The sequence below is a fragment of the Capsella rubella genome, unplaced genomic scaffold, assembly GCF_000375325.1.
Source record: "Capsella rubella cultivar Monte Gargano unplaced genomic scaffold, Caprub1_0 scaffold_1, whole genome shotgun sequence".
Taxonomy (NCBI): domain Eukaryota; kingdom Viridiplantae; phylum Streptophyta; class Magnoliopsida; order Brassicales; family Brassicaceae; genus Capsella; species Capsella rubella.
This window is the reverse complement of record NW_006238923.1, coordinates 14,071,276-14,087,700: the sequence shown is the minus strand read 5'-3', so window position 1 is coordinate 14,087,700 and position 16,425 is coordinate 14,071,276. Positions and strand designations below refer to the sequence as shown.

Genomic DNA, 16,425 nt, shown 5'->3' with positions numbered 1-16,425 from the left:
TCAAATTTTGGGGTCGGATAAGTTATGTTGAGCATTCGTACTTAAGAGATGGTTGAGGTGAAACGGGTGAGGTGCTTCGAGACTTTGTGTGTCTAAGGCATAATCGTGAACCAATAGACTCTTTGGAGAGTAGAATGGCTTAACTAATTAGGAAAAAGGAAATTCCAAATGTGGTTAATCGGTGTTCGATCATGGTTTGGTTGGAACAAGAATTCGGTTTCTGAGTTAGTGTTCAGAATGTGTGTTTGGGCAACGGAAGTGTCGTGCATAGGTATTACCGAGGAATGATGGTCGGACAGGAAGTGGTCGAGGGCTTTCTGTTATATGTCCGGGTAAGATAAGTCCGATGTCAGAATCAAGTCTTTGGAAGATTGTGATCGGAAATGATGGGTTAGGTTGAAGAGACTAATGCCAAACTTGTGAGTGGAGTTGTAGAGAACTGAGGTAAGTCAGAAAAGCTATTGGAATGAAGTGTCATTGTTGGTGCTTGCTTGATTACCGAGATTTCTGCTCCTAAGTGTTGTTGAAAAGAGTTTAAAGATTGGAATGAGATTCCAATAACCACCGAATTCGAGGAAGAATTCATTCTAAGTGGGGGAGAATTGTAGCATCCGTGTCCGGGTATTCTAGTCGAGCTTGTGATCGAGGATTGAGATCAATGCTCGAAGGATTATCGAAGGGAAAGCTATGGATCGAAGGTTTATCGATAGTGATCGATATTCAGCGATGGAAATCAAGTGTACCGAGAAAATCTATGTAAGCTGAAGAGTTTATCGAGTGTTCCGTGTTTTTCGGAGAAAACTGACGGTTACTCGGTCCGAGCGTGATTTTCGGACAAGGGTGGTCGGTAGCCGACAGGTCTGGTCGAGAATCCGACAAGCTTGGTCGAGCAATTATCGATGTCCGAGATGATGCGTGTGAATTGTTCGAGAGAATTGACGGGAACGGTTACTTTCTTGAGAAAACACGCGGATCTGAGTTAAGTGGCAGTTACTTGACGGTTTCTGAAGGAAGAATCGATTAAAAAGGAAGTTACTCGATCTTCTTCGTCACTTATGCGTTATTAGGGAGAGAGAGCTCGTAAAAAGGGAGGAATGGCGAGAATTCTTCGAGGAAGGTTGAGAGATATCGATGATTAAGAGATTATCGGTTATTCTGGGTTAAATGTGGAGGAGGATCTGTTGTCGATGGTCTGGATGGCGAAGTTGGATCGAGAGACATCGAGAGAAAGGTGATCATCGTCGAGGATGAAGATTCATTGGAGATTCTCATCGATAAACGAGTAGTTTATCGAGAATGCGGTTCTAGGGTCGACTACGGTCGATGGAAGTTAAGTATGAAGATCGGATCTGGGTTATATCGAGCGAACGAGCAGTTATAGTCGATATCAGATGGTTTATCGTCGAGAAATAGCGTTAAGTATCGAGGATACGAAGAGAGTTCGAGTTCTGAAAGGAAATCTGTCGAGATAAGTCAGTTATGTCGATAGAAGTGCTATGTTACCGAGATCTGTTTAGCGGTTACTTATAATTGTCAGTATGATCGGCAGTTATCGAGATCGAGTGAGTTGATCGAGATTCTGGGTCGAATGAGTAGTTCTGTCGAGAGACTCGATCGGTGGTCGAGAGTTTGCGGTTCGATGATCCGAGAAGATCATGTCCGGATGTTCTGTTGGTCGAGGAGGGTCGATCATGTGTGTCTGTTGATCGAGAGATCAAAGGTTATGTTCGGAGTGGTGTTGATCTGATTAAGTGTTCTGTAAGTATGTTCGGTGTGATGTTGATTCCGGACATCTCTCTTTGTACTTAGTCATGTGGGGATGGTTGGCTGAGTGACTATGTACCGAGAGAGATGTTGGATGACTCATCGATGGCCGAGCGGTTATGGAAGCTGTTTCGGAAGCTGGAGCATTGGAGCATCGAGAAGACTCGTGGATTCGTGTGCATTGGTCGGACGAGTTGGTGCGATAAGTGGCCAAGGTACGATTAAGTTAAGCTTAATTATGTTTGTTGTTGATTTTAATCCGCTGCGTAGGTCGTTCTAGTTAAGTTGTTAGCTGGAATCGGTTTGTTTTGAGAAGTTTTGTGGAAGTTGAATCGTCGTCGGAAGTTTATCGGAATTTTAGTCTCCGGCGAGGTAGAATTTCTGTGTGTTCTGTGGTCGGAGTCCTAGTAGCGAGGACGGGGTATTATAAATTGGTATCAGAGCGTAGTCGGTTCTAGGACAGAGTCTTGTATGGAAGCTTGGCTTGTCTAGTTCGATTAGACGCGGTTAATGCTATGGAAAAGCATTTGTGATCTGTTTGGTATACTTGATCGGCGAGATGATCGAGTAAGAAGTTGTGTGGTTAAGGTTTTCTGAGAATGTTAGTGCCATCTGTTTAGAAGTCTGAGTTGGGAGGTGTCTAGTTAGTGATCGGAAATCACTAAGTTGAAGTGATCGGGTATCACTAAGTTAGCTACTAACTTGATCAATTCATCGGAAATGGTTGATCGAAGTTGATTGGAAATGACTAAGTATGGATTCTAAGTCATTCGACCTGAAATCTGGTTTGCAAATGGGTAATTTGTTAAGTGAGTTGTTAAGACTTAAGGAGCTACCGAGCAAAGTTCAAGGTTGAAGCTAAGCCGGTTCTCGAAAAGAGTTTTGTGAGAAGGTTCACTTGTAGTGATGGATCACGCTAGTCTTGGAAGGACTTCTGAGCGGTGAACCACTATGAAAGAGCTGCTGTGGAATGACTTGGAAAAAGTTAAGTTTAGAACAAACTTCACCGGAAGTAATTTATTATTAGTATTCATGAAAGTATGGATAAGGCAATGGATTGCTGGAATTTACCCGGGGAAACGTTTGAGGTTGATCTAGTTTGCTTAAGTGTTTTTAGCAAGCGATAAAGTTCTCGGCAATGGACTGTCGGGATTGGTAAGATTTGGTAAGAATGTGTAGACGGGAAATCTAACATTCTAAAGTTGTAATGGACGAGTAATTGCGGCAAAGGAAATGGAATTCCTTAGTGATCTCGTCAAGGCAAAGCAGTTGGCGGAACATGAAGTGGGGGAGACTTCACAAGAACTTTGTTGGTGGCCGAGTGTCAAGATAGCAATCTTACATTGTCGGATGATCTGGATTGAGTCTGGTTTGTTCAAGTATTCAGGATTTCATTAACGGTAATGAAAGTTCCAAGGTTGGAAAATCTTGAAGTGTACCGTCCGGGGCGGGAAAGCAGAATGGATGGTTGCTAAAGGTTCTGGAAGAATCGGGTCGGAGAGTAAGATAGCGATTAAGCTAAGAATGATTGGCTAATAAAGTCATATCATTAATATCAGGTAATCGGTGGTTAGTGTATTGAACTTCAGCGGGATTGATGGTGTGATGATGGGAGTTTGAGGCCGGTTCTGTTGGCGACGTTAGGAACCATGTGGGTTTGCTAAGTCGTTTTATGTTATGTCACTCTGTCGGGGTGATTGATTCATTTTACTCAGGAATCAGAATTGGATAACACGCTTGGAAGCATGGATGCTTGCTAAGGGTTGTCTTGTTTTGAGTTGCCTAGTAACTTTGGATAATCATGCTCGGCGAGTTCTGTGATCGCGTACTTGGGAATTCATTGAGTTCGCTAAGACGATCTTGTTTGGCCAAGATGAACTGCCCATAGTATCAACCATAATACGCTCGGAGTGATGGTTATGAATCTGATGCATCGTCTACGGGAACTTTGAGGGTTTGCCGAGACATGTATGTTTGATCGTCGGTGGGAACATAGAGTGTTCGCCGAGATGTGTCTGTTATGTTGTCAACGGAAACATGGAGTGTTTGCCGAGATCTGTCTGTTGTATTATATGCGGAAACTTGAAGAGTTCGCCAAAAATGTGTTTGTTGTGTTGTCTACGGAAACTTGGAAAGTTTGCCGAGACATGTCGGTTATATTGGTATCGGGTATTTTGTGAGATTGCCGAGCCATGTCTGATGTTTGTCTGTGAGGACTTAGAGAGTCTGTTTAGATTTATCTGTCCGGTGGGAACGAGTGGTGTTCACCATTGGAATTTTGTTAGGAAGACTTTGGGAATAAGTGAGTTCGCCGAAGCGTGTGTGTGAAAAGTTTTGCGAAGACTCGTTCTACCAAGGTGTTTTGTTCATTGTTGGTAGAAACTTGTTGGTCAATTTCTGTGGAATTGGTATAGTCTGTGGGGACCGAGATATGTTCGCCAAAGTATGGTAAATGTTCCGATATGGGTTCAGAAAATGATCGGGAATGATCTGAATGTTCTGATAGTATCAAGGATGATATGTAAGTGCCATGATGATCTTAAGTGATCTAAGGATATTCTGAGAATCAAGAACGATTCATGAGTTCTGTGGGATCCGGGTGATCTCAAACAATGAGTAAAGGTTGGAAGAATCCGAGAAATTTCTGTAAAGTCCATGGGAATAAAGGTGATTCCAGGAAAAATCTGTATACGTCAAGGGAGTAGTGGAAATACTCGGAAGTTCTTGAAGTCTTCTGTGAAAACTATAACTTGGTGGAAACCGAGATAATAGTTATGTTTCTGAGCGATTGGAGATGGTCAAATTTTGGGGTCGGATAAGTTATGTTGAGCATTCGTACTTAAGAGATGGTTGAGGTGAAACGGGTGAGGTGCTTCGAGACTTTGTGTGTCTAAGGCATAATCGTGAACCAATAGACTCTTTGGAGAGTAGAATGGCTTAACTAATTAGGAAAAAGGAAATTCCAAATGTGGTTAATCGGTGTTCGATCATGGTTTGGTTGGAACAAGAATTCGGTTTCTGAGTTAGTGTTCAGAATGTGTGTTTGGGCAACGGAAGTGTCGTGCATAGGTATTACCGAGGAATGATGGTCGGACAGGAAGTGGTCGAGGGCTTTCTGTTATATGTCCGGGTAAGATAAGTCCGATGTCAGAATCAAGTCTTTGGAAGATTGTGATCGGAAATGATGGGTTAGGTTGAAGAGACTAATGCCAAACTTGTGAGTGGAGTTGTAGAGAACTGAGGTAAGTCAGAAAAGCTATTGGAATGAAGTGTCATTGTTGGTGCTTGCTTGATTACCGAGATTTCTGCTCCTAAGTGTTGTTGAAAAGAGTTTAAAGATTGGAATGAGATTCCAATAACCACCGAATTCGAGGAAGAATTCATTCTAAGTGGGGGAGAATTGTAGCATCCGTGTCCGGGTATTCTAGTCGAGCTTGTGATCGAGGATTGAGATCAATGCTCGAAGGATTATCGAAGGAAAAGCTATGGATTGAAGGTTTATCGATAGTGATCGATATTCAGCGATGGAAATCAAGTGTACCGAGAAAATCTATGTAAGCTGAAGAGTTTATCGAGTGTTCCGTGTTTTTCGGAGAAAACTGACGGTTACTCGGTCCGAGCGTGATTTTCGGACAAGGGTGGTCGGTAGCCGACAGGTCTGGTCGAGAATCCGACAAGCTTGGTCGAGCAATTATCGATGTCCGAGATGATGCGTGTGAATTGTTCGAGAGAATTGGCGGGAACGGTTACTTTCTTGAGAAAACACGCGGATCTGAGTTAAGTGGCAGTTACTTGACGGTTTCTGAAGGAAGAATCGATTAAAAAGGAAGTTACTCGATCTTCTTCGTCACTTATGCGTTATTAGGGAGAGAGAGCTCGTAAAAAGGGAGGAATGGCGAGAATTCTTCGAGGAAGGTTGAGAGATATCGATGATTAAGAGATTATCGGTTATTCTGGGTTAAATGTGGAGGAGGATCTGTTGTCGATGGTCTGGATGGCGAAGTTGGATCGAGAGACATCGAGAGAAAGGTGATCATCGTCGAGGATGAAGATTCATTGGAGATTCTCATCGATAAACGAGTAGTTTATCGAGAATGCGGTTCTAGGGTCGACTAGGGTCGATGGAAGTTAAGTATGAAGATCGGATCTGGGTTATATCGAGCGAACGAGCAGTTATAGTCGATATCAGATGGTTTATCGTCGAGAAATAGCGTTAAGTATCGAGGATACGAAGAGAGTTCGAGTTCTGAAAGGAAATCTGTCGAGATAAGTCAGTTATGTCGATAGAAGTGCTATGTTACCGAGATCTGTTTAGCGGTTACTTATAATTGTCAGTATGATCGGCAGTTATCGAGATCGAGTGAGTTGATCGAGATTCTGGGTCGAATGAGTAGTTCTGTCGAGAGACTCGATCGGTGGTCGAGAGTTTGCGGTTCGATGATCCGAGAAGATCATGTCCGGATGTTCTGTTGGTCGAGGAGGGTCGATCATGTGTGTCTGTTGATCGAGAGATCAAAGGTTATGTTCGGAGTGGTGTTGATCTGATTAAGTGTTCTGTAAGTATGTTCGGTGTGATGTTGATTCCGGACATCTCTCTTTGTACTTAGTCATGTGGGGATGGTTGGCTGAGTGACTATGTACCGAGAGAGATGTTGGATGACTCATCGATGGCCGAGCGGTTATGGAAGCTGTTTCGGAAGCTGGAGCATTGGAGTATCGAGAAGACTCGTGGATTCGTGTGCATTGGTCGGACGAGTTGGTGCGATAAGTGGCCAAGGTACGATTAAGTTAAGCTTAATTATGTTTGTTGTTGATTTTAATCCGCTGCGTAGGTCGTTCTAGTTAAGTTGTTAGCTGGAATCGGTTTGTTTTGAGAAGTTTTGTGGAAGTTGAATCGTCGTCGGAAGTTTATCGGAATTTTAGTCTCCGGCGAGGTAGAATTTCTGTGTGTTCTGTGGTCGGGGTCCTAGTAGCGAGGACGGGGTATTATAATATCCCTGATTTGCTCTAGATTGCATAATATAGGGTTCCAACAGGGTTGCTTGAGAATCAGAAGCACAACCTAGGGGACTCGCCGGAACATCCTGCCGAGAAGGAATAGAATCTTTCTTATGCAAAGGACGAGGTTCTTCTCCATCGCCAATAAAAAGAACGGATATGTCCCCTTGCTGGGATGAAACACGATTTTCCTTTGCCTTTCAGGTCACAAGGATTAGGCTACTGGAGAGAGAGATCTTGCTGGTTAGCAGACTTGGAGCCATCCCTTTTATGGGGTAATTGGTAAGGAGCATCCTGATGAGGCTTGTCCTTCTTCACACTCCGTTAGATGGAGGGTTTCGGTGGCCTGAAAAGTTTGTGGAACGGCTTGCATGATGACCACGAGAGGCTCTATTAGCACCAGTGGAGTGAGAGACTAGGGAGAAGAAGCTAGATTCCCGGAAAGGAGATTTAAGGGTTTTTTCCATTTTCTAAAACTTTTGGTAAAGCACTCTCTATTCCTTGTCCAAGAGGGGACATGCTTCCGGTTCATGGCAGATGCGACGACAGTAGAGGCAACATCGGTGGAGTTTTTCATAAAGCAGAGAAATTGACATTGTTTCACCATAAGGGATTTAGGCATGTTTCTGAAAAATTAGAGGTTAATTTACTTTTACAATGACCTGAATTCTTCCTTTGGTAGTGTCCACAGCTCGGACAGTACCAATAGTATCTCCAAAATCTATCAGCGACTCATCAACCCAGAATTCAGAGGGAATCCCATCAATGCGAATCCAGAAAGTCAGGGAGTAAGGAAACAAAGTTATGATGTGTGATTGCCATGTTTTTGAGTCACCGTGAGGAACGCAACGAACATGGCCTTGAAGAGTCCAAATATGCTCATTTGGGAGGGTTGCGACCAATGCTGCCATACTTCTACCACCCCAATGAAACATCCTACCAGCAAGGCTGAGATTCAGGCCAGCTACAATTGCAGAGTTATCAACTGGTGGAAGGACCACCACCGCATCGTCTTCATCTTCAAGGACAGGAAGAGGGGCGGACAAAGGAGGAGGCGATGCTCTGTACCAGCTAGGACGAGACCTGTGAGACATGATGATGGTCAGGAGGAAGGATTGCACATAAGAGGCGTATAAGGATTGATAGGCATAGAAGGCTACAGTGAAGGAGCTCTAGGAAGCAGAGATTGTAGGGTAGAGAACTGATATTAAAAGGCAAAGACGTCTGAGGTTGAAAGTAATCTTTTCAAAGCTCAGAGAGCTGAAATGGGAAAGAGTTAAATCTCATAACGCCACCGTGGGGAACAATGGGAAATCCAGGAAAGGAAAGACGTGCAAACATCACAAAATCCTTTGGATACAGAGGAGATGCGTAAGATGAAACGCAAAAGAGAGCAAAGAAAGAACCATCAGAGGAGGGGGGGAGGACCTCTAGGTTCGGCAAAGAAGGCAAAAACTTGCCTAAAATGGATGCAAAAAGAGGTCAAGATCTACTATTTTCAAATCACTTTTCTTCATTTAGGTATCTTGGGAAAGGTGTCCGAGAGCGTTTTGGTTATTGACCGCCATTCCTCAAAATATGCAAGCATTTGCAAGGTACGATAAAATAAATTGCTATTTAATTCTAATAATATTCGTTGTAGCAGATCTACAAGAAAACCTGCATTTTGGGACTAAACGTTGTGACGCTTATCTTCGTCGCAAATATAAGCGACCGTTTTGCAACTTATCTGAGACACTTTACCGACTACACAAACAATAGAAGCAAAATCATCGCCAACTTGGGACGACAGCAATTAGTCGGTAACGCATCTCTTATATACGACGATTAACCGACGATGGTGTAACAAATCTATACGGTCACAAAATAGTAGCAATTTGAGACTAGTAAGTAACTAGACTTGAAGTAAGAACGAGGAGTAGCAAATTCGCGTCTTATTTGTAACAATATTTTGGTCACAAAATTGTTTATATTTTTGTTATAATACTCAAGATTAAGATTATTTTTATTTGTGTTATATGCATAGAAATGTTCAGAAGATCCAAATCAATTTAAAGTGTTACATGTTATTTTATAAGAAGGTTTGTAAATTTGTGAAAATTTCATTAAAAACCTACTAAAACAATGTTTGAGACTCTTAAACTGTTACAATATACTCTAGAATAACATCATAAGTTCTTATAAGTGCTTGGGTTCATCAGTTTGGATCAAAATGTATAAAATTCAAAATTTTGCTTTGTGACTAAGAGAAAACTGTCACAAAACCGAAACGATTTGCGATGAATGTGTAACAAATTTTGCGACTAACACCTGAATTAGATACTAACTTGCGACCGTTTATCAACGCTCGACGGTCACAAAACCATAGGAAGATTGTAAACATGCTTGTGTTTACGTATTTACGTTGATATGATCAGAATCAATCACAAAAACATTTTAAAAACTTAAACTGTTAGAATATACTCTAGGTTACCATCTTAAGTTCTTATTAGTGCTTGGATAAATCAGTTTTGATCAAAATGTGTAGAATTCAAAATTTTGCTTTGTAACGAAGAAAGAACTGTCACAAAACCGTAGCAGTTTGGAACGAATCTGTAACGCATTTTGCGACTAACACCTGAATTAGATACTAACTTGCGACCGTTTACCAACGCTCGACGATCACAAAACCATAAGAGGATTTTAAACATGCTTGAGACTAAATCTATAGAATCACAAAAGAGTCACTGTTTGAGACTAAATATATAGAATGTTACAAATCAATCACAAATTACCCACGTACATGCTACATATTAGGAACTTAAACCCAAAAGTGACGATTTTGCTTCTTTTTAGTCACAAAACTGTGGCAATCCAAAATAAAATGATTAGATTACTTATCATAATTGTAGGTTTATTTCTATTTTTAATGAAATGATTAATAACATTTTGTACATCCAAAATTTAAATTCTAAGACAGTAAAAATTAAGCCTTAATTTGATTATTTAAAAATCTAAAATTTATAATCAAATGAATATATAATACTATTGTATACATCAAAAACTTAAATTCTAAAAAAAATAATTTAAGCCTAAATTTGATTAGTTTAAAATGTAAATCTAATATAATCAGTTTCAAATCCTAAAATCCCAATTCCTAAAATGAGTAAAAATAATAAAATCGAGAAGTGTTAGGTTTGTTTCCTTTCTTTTAATCAAAATGAAATAATAATATTGTTTATAAAGATTATCTAAGTTTTATTGAGTTAAAAATTGTGAAGCTTCTCATTGGCTGATTCATGAAGACAAGGATAGCAGTGTTATTTGAATATCCGAGGTTGATAGATTAGATCTAACGGACAAAATCATCTCCTTCCAATTCTCCTCTTCTCTTCTTCGTCTTCCTCAACGAAACATGAAGACAAAGACTCACCTATTCATCTCAACGATTCTTCTTCTCCTTCTTCTTTTTTTTTTCTTCTCCTACTCAACAAGTCTTCTCTCACCTTGTTACCGAGATTATTAAACTTCCGCTAACGACATCTCACATATGTTCGTTCACCATATCTGACCTTCGGCCGTTCACCACCACTGCATCTTGAAGCTTCCGACCACCAGATCTTGAAGCTTCGGCTGTTGTTCATCACCAACAGATCTCGAAGCTTATGCCTTTCCCCACCACCACATCAACAAACACAAAGCTTCTGTTCACCTCGATCCTCAAACTCGCTGTCGACTATGCTTTTCACTATATTGAATTCCATTTATGTATTTTATTTATTTTTATTAGTTAATCTGATAAAAGAATTATTTTTTAATTTCATGATTTTTTTGAAATAAAAATTTTGATTTATAATCTAAATCATGAAACTAAAATCATGATATTTTGTGTTTACTGTTTGTAATCAATTTAAGAAATAAATAAAATTACTTTTAATTTAATTATTTTTGACTAATTAAAAAAACCATGTATTTTTTTTTTTTTTGTGGTTTGTCCGTAAAGTCCTAAACTAGCAACTGTTTTGTGACCACTTTAATTTGCGACAAAAAATATACGACCATGTATATTAGTTTCAAAACAGTCGCTAATATACAACGTTATTGTGACCATTATCTCAAAAGATACGACTGTTATTATATGTCTCTAAATCGTCGCTTTTATGCGACCATATATATTAGTTTCAAAAGAGTCGCATATCTGCGACGTAATTGTGACTAGTATATTTTTCGACCGTTTTTAGCGACCAACTTAAATAGTCTCGCAATGGTCGCAAATAGTCATTTCAGGACCGTTTTAGGACTCTTGTTTTCTTGTAGTAGTGGATTAGCAATATCGTAAAATAATAAGGCTAATTATCCAGCTATGATAATCTGTTTAACATGATAATAATATATTTATCGGGGTTAACTGTTTATCTGATGATGGTTTGCACAAAATGTATTATCGCGACAATTACATGATAAAATTTTGATTGTAGTTTTCGATTGTTGTTGCTAACATTATGTTTACTATATAACTAGTAGGGGTCTACGAAAATAATATGGAAATAATAAAATATTTGGCAAGATAAAACCAAATTAGTCTGATAATAAGCTGCTTTTGTAGGTATATCTGATGGCGTCTGATGTGGCTTGCGTAGTGCATCTGAAAAAGGAATATATTGGCAATATTCAATTCTGAGCAACTAAGCTGTTTGGTTTCAAGCGCAGTAAGAGAGTACTGGTTGAGCGATTTCAACAAGCTGTTTGCAGAGATACGAGCAATGAACGGGACATGCGGATTATCTGACCAAGATTGGATTTGAGCATTGGACCAAGTACAATGTTATGACTAGTAACATCGCTGAAACAGCTGAATAATGTACTTACAATGGCTTGTGACTACCCTGTCATCTCCATCCTAGAAACAATTCGGGCAATCCTGGTCACGTGGTTTTCTTTAAGAAGGGAGGCAGCGAGGAAACCATACTGTCCCCCCCCCCCAACCCCCAAAGTCAATGAGATGGTCCTCAAAAATTATGAGAAAGGTATGAGTTTCCTAGTGGTTAAGAGTGCTGGCGGTCAGTATGAGGTTCGGGATGATGAAGACTTGACTTTCTCGGTTCAGCTTTGGGAATGTACATGCGCCTGCCGTGAATTCCATCTCCTAACAATTTCTTACTCACATGCGATCGCAACAGCTATAAATGATGGAGTTCAGGTAGACACTTTAGTTCTTCATTTTAGGTTTGCTTATAAGGAGATGATCATGCAAGTCCCCAACATGTCTGCTTTGGCCCCATCACCGAACGATGTAGGCGGTGCAAAATTGGCACCGCCGTATGTGAAAAGACCGCCAAGACGCCCTAGGAAAAGATGCATATTCTCAAGGGGAGAGTTTAAGGTGAACAAAAAATCTTGCAATAGCTTTAGTATCCAATATTCTAAACTTATACTGAGAACTAACAAGTAGGAATCATGTTGATCACATATAACATTAAGAAGACAATGCAGTAGGTATTGTTCACTAGGTTACAACCGTGCAACGGGGGAAATGTAAGTATCTGGTTGATTTTTGTAATTTTAAATTTATTACACTATGGATGTCATATTTAAAATTCTGTTTGCCCAGGGTCCATAATCAATGAGGAGAAGAGGACTCGGTGGGATGTTTTTAGGCATGTACATCAGGCGAAGTCAAGCTATCAATTGTGAAATAAATAGTTATGCAGAAGAAGATGGTAGCAGTAGTTTTACGTTGTTTATATATCAAATCTATTGCTAGGTTATTGTAGAATAATTGATGTATCGGATCCGAATAGGGAAAACTCTAAAATCGGTGTTTACCTAAGCAATGTTCTGTTTGAGAACACTGTTTAGCTAAACAATGTGTTTTTGGTTATTGTATGGGAAGTTTAGCTTTGTTGTCTATCTTTATGTATGTATACTATCGATAATCAAACGAGTTGCTAGTAAAAAAAACAAAATGGACAGTAAAGTAACACGAAAATGATATGGAGATAATTACGTACATAAGAAACCTAACAAGACAATAAATTACCAAAACGTAATATACATATATATATATATATTTTTCAGGTAACTAAAGATCGTTTAGACGATATCTTGTTATCAAGTAACAATTGTTTTATATGATAGGATAAAATAACAATTACAATTACAATAATATATATGCATTGTTATCGGGTATCTAAAAGTTGTTTTAACGATATATTGTTATCAAGTAACTTTAATCAACCGATAATAATTGTTTTATACGATAAGATAAAATTACAATAAAATTTATGCACCAAACACATTAACTTATTGAATTATAAGACCTTGCATTAACTTAAATGTTACATGCCAAACGCAGAATCAGGACAATTAGTTGAGTATCATGTTTAGTCTTTTGTTAAATTACTAAAAACAAACGGTTAAAGTTACTAGGAAACAAACATATAATTTATCTATTTAGTTAGGTTGATATCGGATTTGTTGCAAAAAAAAGGCTACTTTGGAGGCAAATACATTAAAAGGAGAGAGAGTAAATAAAATATGACTAAGAGTAATTTTTGCTTCTCCAAAGCATATAGAATTTTTAGAATTACGATTATCAATTTTTCTCGATAATGCACTAACACGATCAAAATAGGGTTAGACTATAAGCTAAAGATAACAATAACATTTATGCTAAAATTAGTAGAAGAGTCAAATAGAGTAGACACCATATCAAAAACTATTGTCTTGTATAAAGTTAATAGTTATATGATTCATTATGGAGTTAATTGGTTTAGTATCGCATTCAATCATATGTTATCTTAATAAAAATATACAGCGTAAATTAAGGGAAAAACATATCTCTTTATATAGATAATGTACTTAAACGACAAAATTCAGGTTAGACAATATGCATATTTTCCTAAAAACATTTACGCACAAATCAAAATGAAGAGGCGAATACGACAACATACTACATATTGTCTTGCGTTAAATTAAAATTAAAATAGTAAATTTGGTATCAGGATAATTAGATGAGTATCGCGTTCAAACAGTTTTTATCGTATTAAAAATACACAGTACTCAGCGATATGAGAAACACACATAATGATTTATAAAAGAAAGGCATAAAACTTAACTATAGCTGATAAAACAAAGGTTATCAAACAATGCTAGTATATACCGAGAACACAAATAAATTACGGATAATAGTACAGCAATTTAGTCGATGATATAGACCAACTGAAATGCATCCATCAATAAAATATTAGTTCCACTTACATATAAAACATATAATAATCCTATTACTTGTTCAACCTACAACTTAACAAGATAACATTTTTAGAAGATTCCTACTCAACTCCGCCAAGAATGATTGTAAATATAAATTTTTTGATATCCGATTCAAGGTTCCCAGCGTCAACTTCATCGCGTTCATCGAGCCCTCTGGTAACATTGACGTTTATTAAAAAGATTGCCATAATGCCATAATCAGTAGGAGATTTTACCTGGGATATGCATGGCTCCGTGTAGAAATCTGTGTTTTTCTGAGGCAGACCTGCCAGTTAAGTAGAAATGGTAGCATCACAACGATGGGTTGAAGTTCCCGGCATATGATGTTATCGTTACGGAGTTGCGCATTACAATCAAGGACAGTGATAGTAGCATTCAGAAGATCAATGCACAATGAAACCCTATGTTTTTTGTTATCAAAATTAAATGGGACATAGAGAAGATCAGTTTCAGTGAAAATTTCGGCACACCCGCTTTGATCAGCACCAAACAGAATCCCCACGGTATCTTCCTGAAATTTAAACTCCTACGGAACATGACATTTGGAAAACTTGGGGAATAGCCGAAACATAACATTTTTTATATACATGAAATTTGAACTCTTACGGAACACATGCCATTTTGTGATATACATTAACCCTCTCTCCCAAGAGTTCCTCTCCGCAGGTGATTGGGAAGATCCAGATCTGTCATCTGTTTGACAGAAAGTAAAACCCTATCAAAATCGGTAAACTAACTAAGGAATCAACCTAAAAACTTGAAATTTGATAGAAACTAATTTTCCGTCTATAAACGCGAGATTACAAAAGGAGTTTTGGTTCTAGATTCCCAGAAGAAACAACGGAAGAAAGAGTGAGAGCTGAGAGAAAAACCAATAAATATAATATAAACCAAACGTTGCAACAGTTAATTTATTGGGAAATGGAAACGACGATTCAGATTTAAAATTCATATTATTTTAATTTTCCTCGAAAAAATATAAAATCTGAATAAAAATCTTCTTCCCAATTCTTTGACCGATCAATGTCCTAAGTTCTTAGGGGGATAATAGGGAAAAAACCGTCCGAGAAAAAGAGAGCAAATTAATAAATTATGCAGGTTAAATTCTTAAATAAATTGTCTGTTGGGTCCATGAGTTACAATTTCCCTTAAAAATATCATATTTGATATATCCTAAATCAATCGTTCACTGTTCCCAACACTTTTTTTTAATAAGTCTTTTATTGAATACCCACTAAAATGGGACAAGCTTCAAACTTTACATGGGAAAACATAGAAACTAAAGGAACATATCCGTAGAAGTGTACTTTCAATGACACATGATATCCTTTGGTTTAAATCAATATAATTGAATTCTATATGAAAATGATTTTTACAATTTTAACGAAATTATACCAAATCTTTTACAATCATGTATTTTCTTTTCTGATTTCAATTTTTTTTATTTAAAGTTTTCGCACATCGTTGAAAGATGAAAACTGATTATAAAAAATTGATGAAAATGAATCATACAACAAATCTTAATTACGGGTATTAATTACATACGTGTATTAGGTTGGGTTATAGGGTGAAATTTTTGTATATGCCATCTTATGCTATGACTTGTTTTCAATTGCCAGTGTCATTGTGCAAAAGAATTCAGTCTGCTTTGACTAGATTTTGGTGGGATGATAGTCCTCAGAGAAGGAAAATGTGTTGGGTAGCATAGGATCGATTAACTAAATCGAAGAAGGATGGTGGATTAGACTTTCGTGACCTACAATGCTTTAATAATGCATTGCTAGCCAAAGTAGGATGGCGCTTGATTCAAGATCCGACTTGTCTCTTGGCTAGGATCCTCCTTGGCAAGTATTGCAACACCACTGGTTTTTTGGAAACGAATTGCTCAACTTCTGCATCTCATGGCTGGAGAAGCGTTCTAAGGGGAAGAGATTTGCTAAGAGGTAACCTTGGATGGGCAGTCGGCTGCGGCTCCTCTATCAGCATCTGGGAGGATGCTTGGATCCCATTGCCTCTGATATCTCAACCTTACGGGCCCGCTACATTTGGAACACAAGGCCTGCTTCTTAAAGATCTGTTCTTAGCCAATTATGTGGATTGGAATGAAGATCTTGTCTCACTTCTCTTTCCTTCTCTGAAAGACAATATCCTGGCCATCAAATCTAGTCGCTTAGGCTGTGATGATAAGAGAATTTGGATTCACTCTAGCAAAGGAGACTACACTACCAAGTCTGGCTATCACATCGCTCGAGATTTGCAGGATGTGGGACCGCAACCAAATCTTCACCCGGAGTTCAAATGGTACCCCGATGTTTGGAATCTCCATATCTCACAAAAGATTAAATTGTTTCCTTGGAAAGCTATAAAAGGAGCCTTGCCAACTAGTGCACAACTCCAAGCTAGAAACCTTAG

General features: G+C 38.5%; 1 protein-coding gene across 1 annotated transcript; it reads right to left on the bottom strand.

Annotated features, from left to right (window-relative positions):
- Window positions 1–7,403: 7,403 nt before the first annotated feature.
- On the bottom strand, window positions 7,404–10,505 carry LOC111832394. The gene is made up of 3 exons (XM_023788701.1): window positions 10,454–10,505; window positions 10,314–10,374; window positions 7,404–7,845 (listed from the first exon to the last, which is right to left on the bottom strand). Exons 1-3 carry the CDS (start codon window positions 10,503–10,505, stop codon window positions 7,404–7,406), a joined length of 555 nt encoding a protein of 184 aa, XP_023644469.1.
- Between the last annotated feature and the right edge of the window lie 5,920 nt (window positions 10,506–16,425).

Coding starts and splice junctions, on each gene's coding strand:
- LOC111832394 (XM_023788701.1), bottom strand. CDS start 10,505: ATGGAATTCAATATAGTGAAAAGCATAGTCGACAGCGAGTTTGAGGAT. Junction 10,375..10,453: donor CAGCGAGTTTGAGGATCGAG/GTGAACAGAAGC, acceptor GATGAACAACAG/CCGAAGCTTCAAGATCTGGT. Junction 7,846..10,313: donor GTGGTGGTGAACGGCCGAAG/GTCAGATATGGT, acceptor CATGTCTCACAG/GTCTCGTCCTAGCTGGTACA.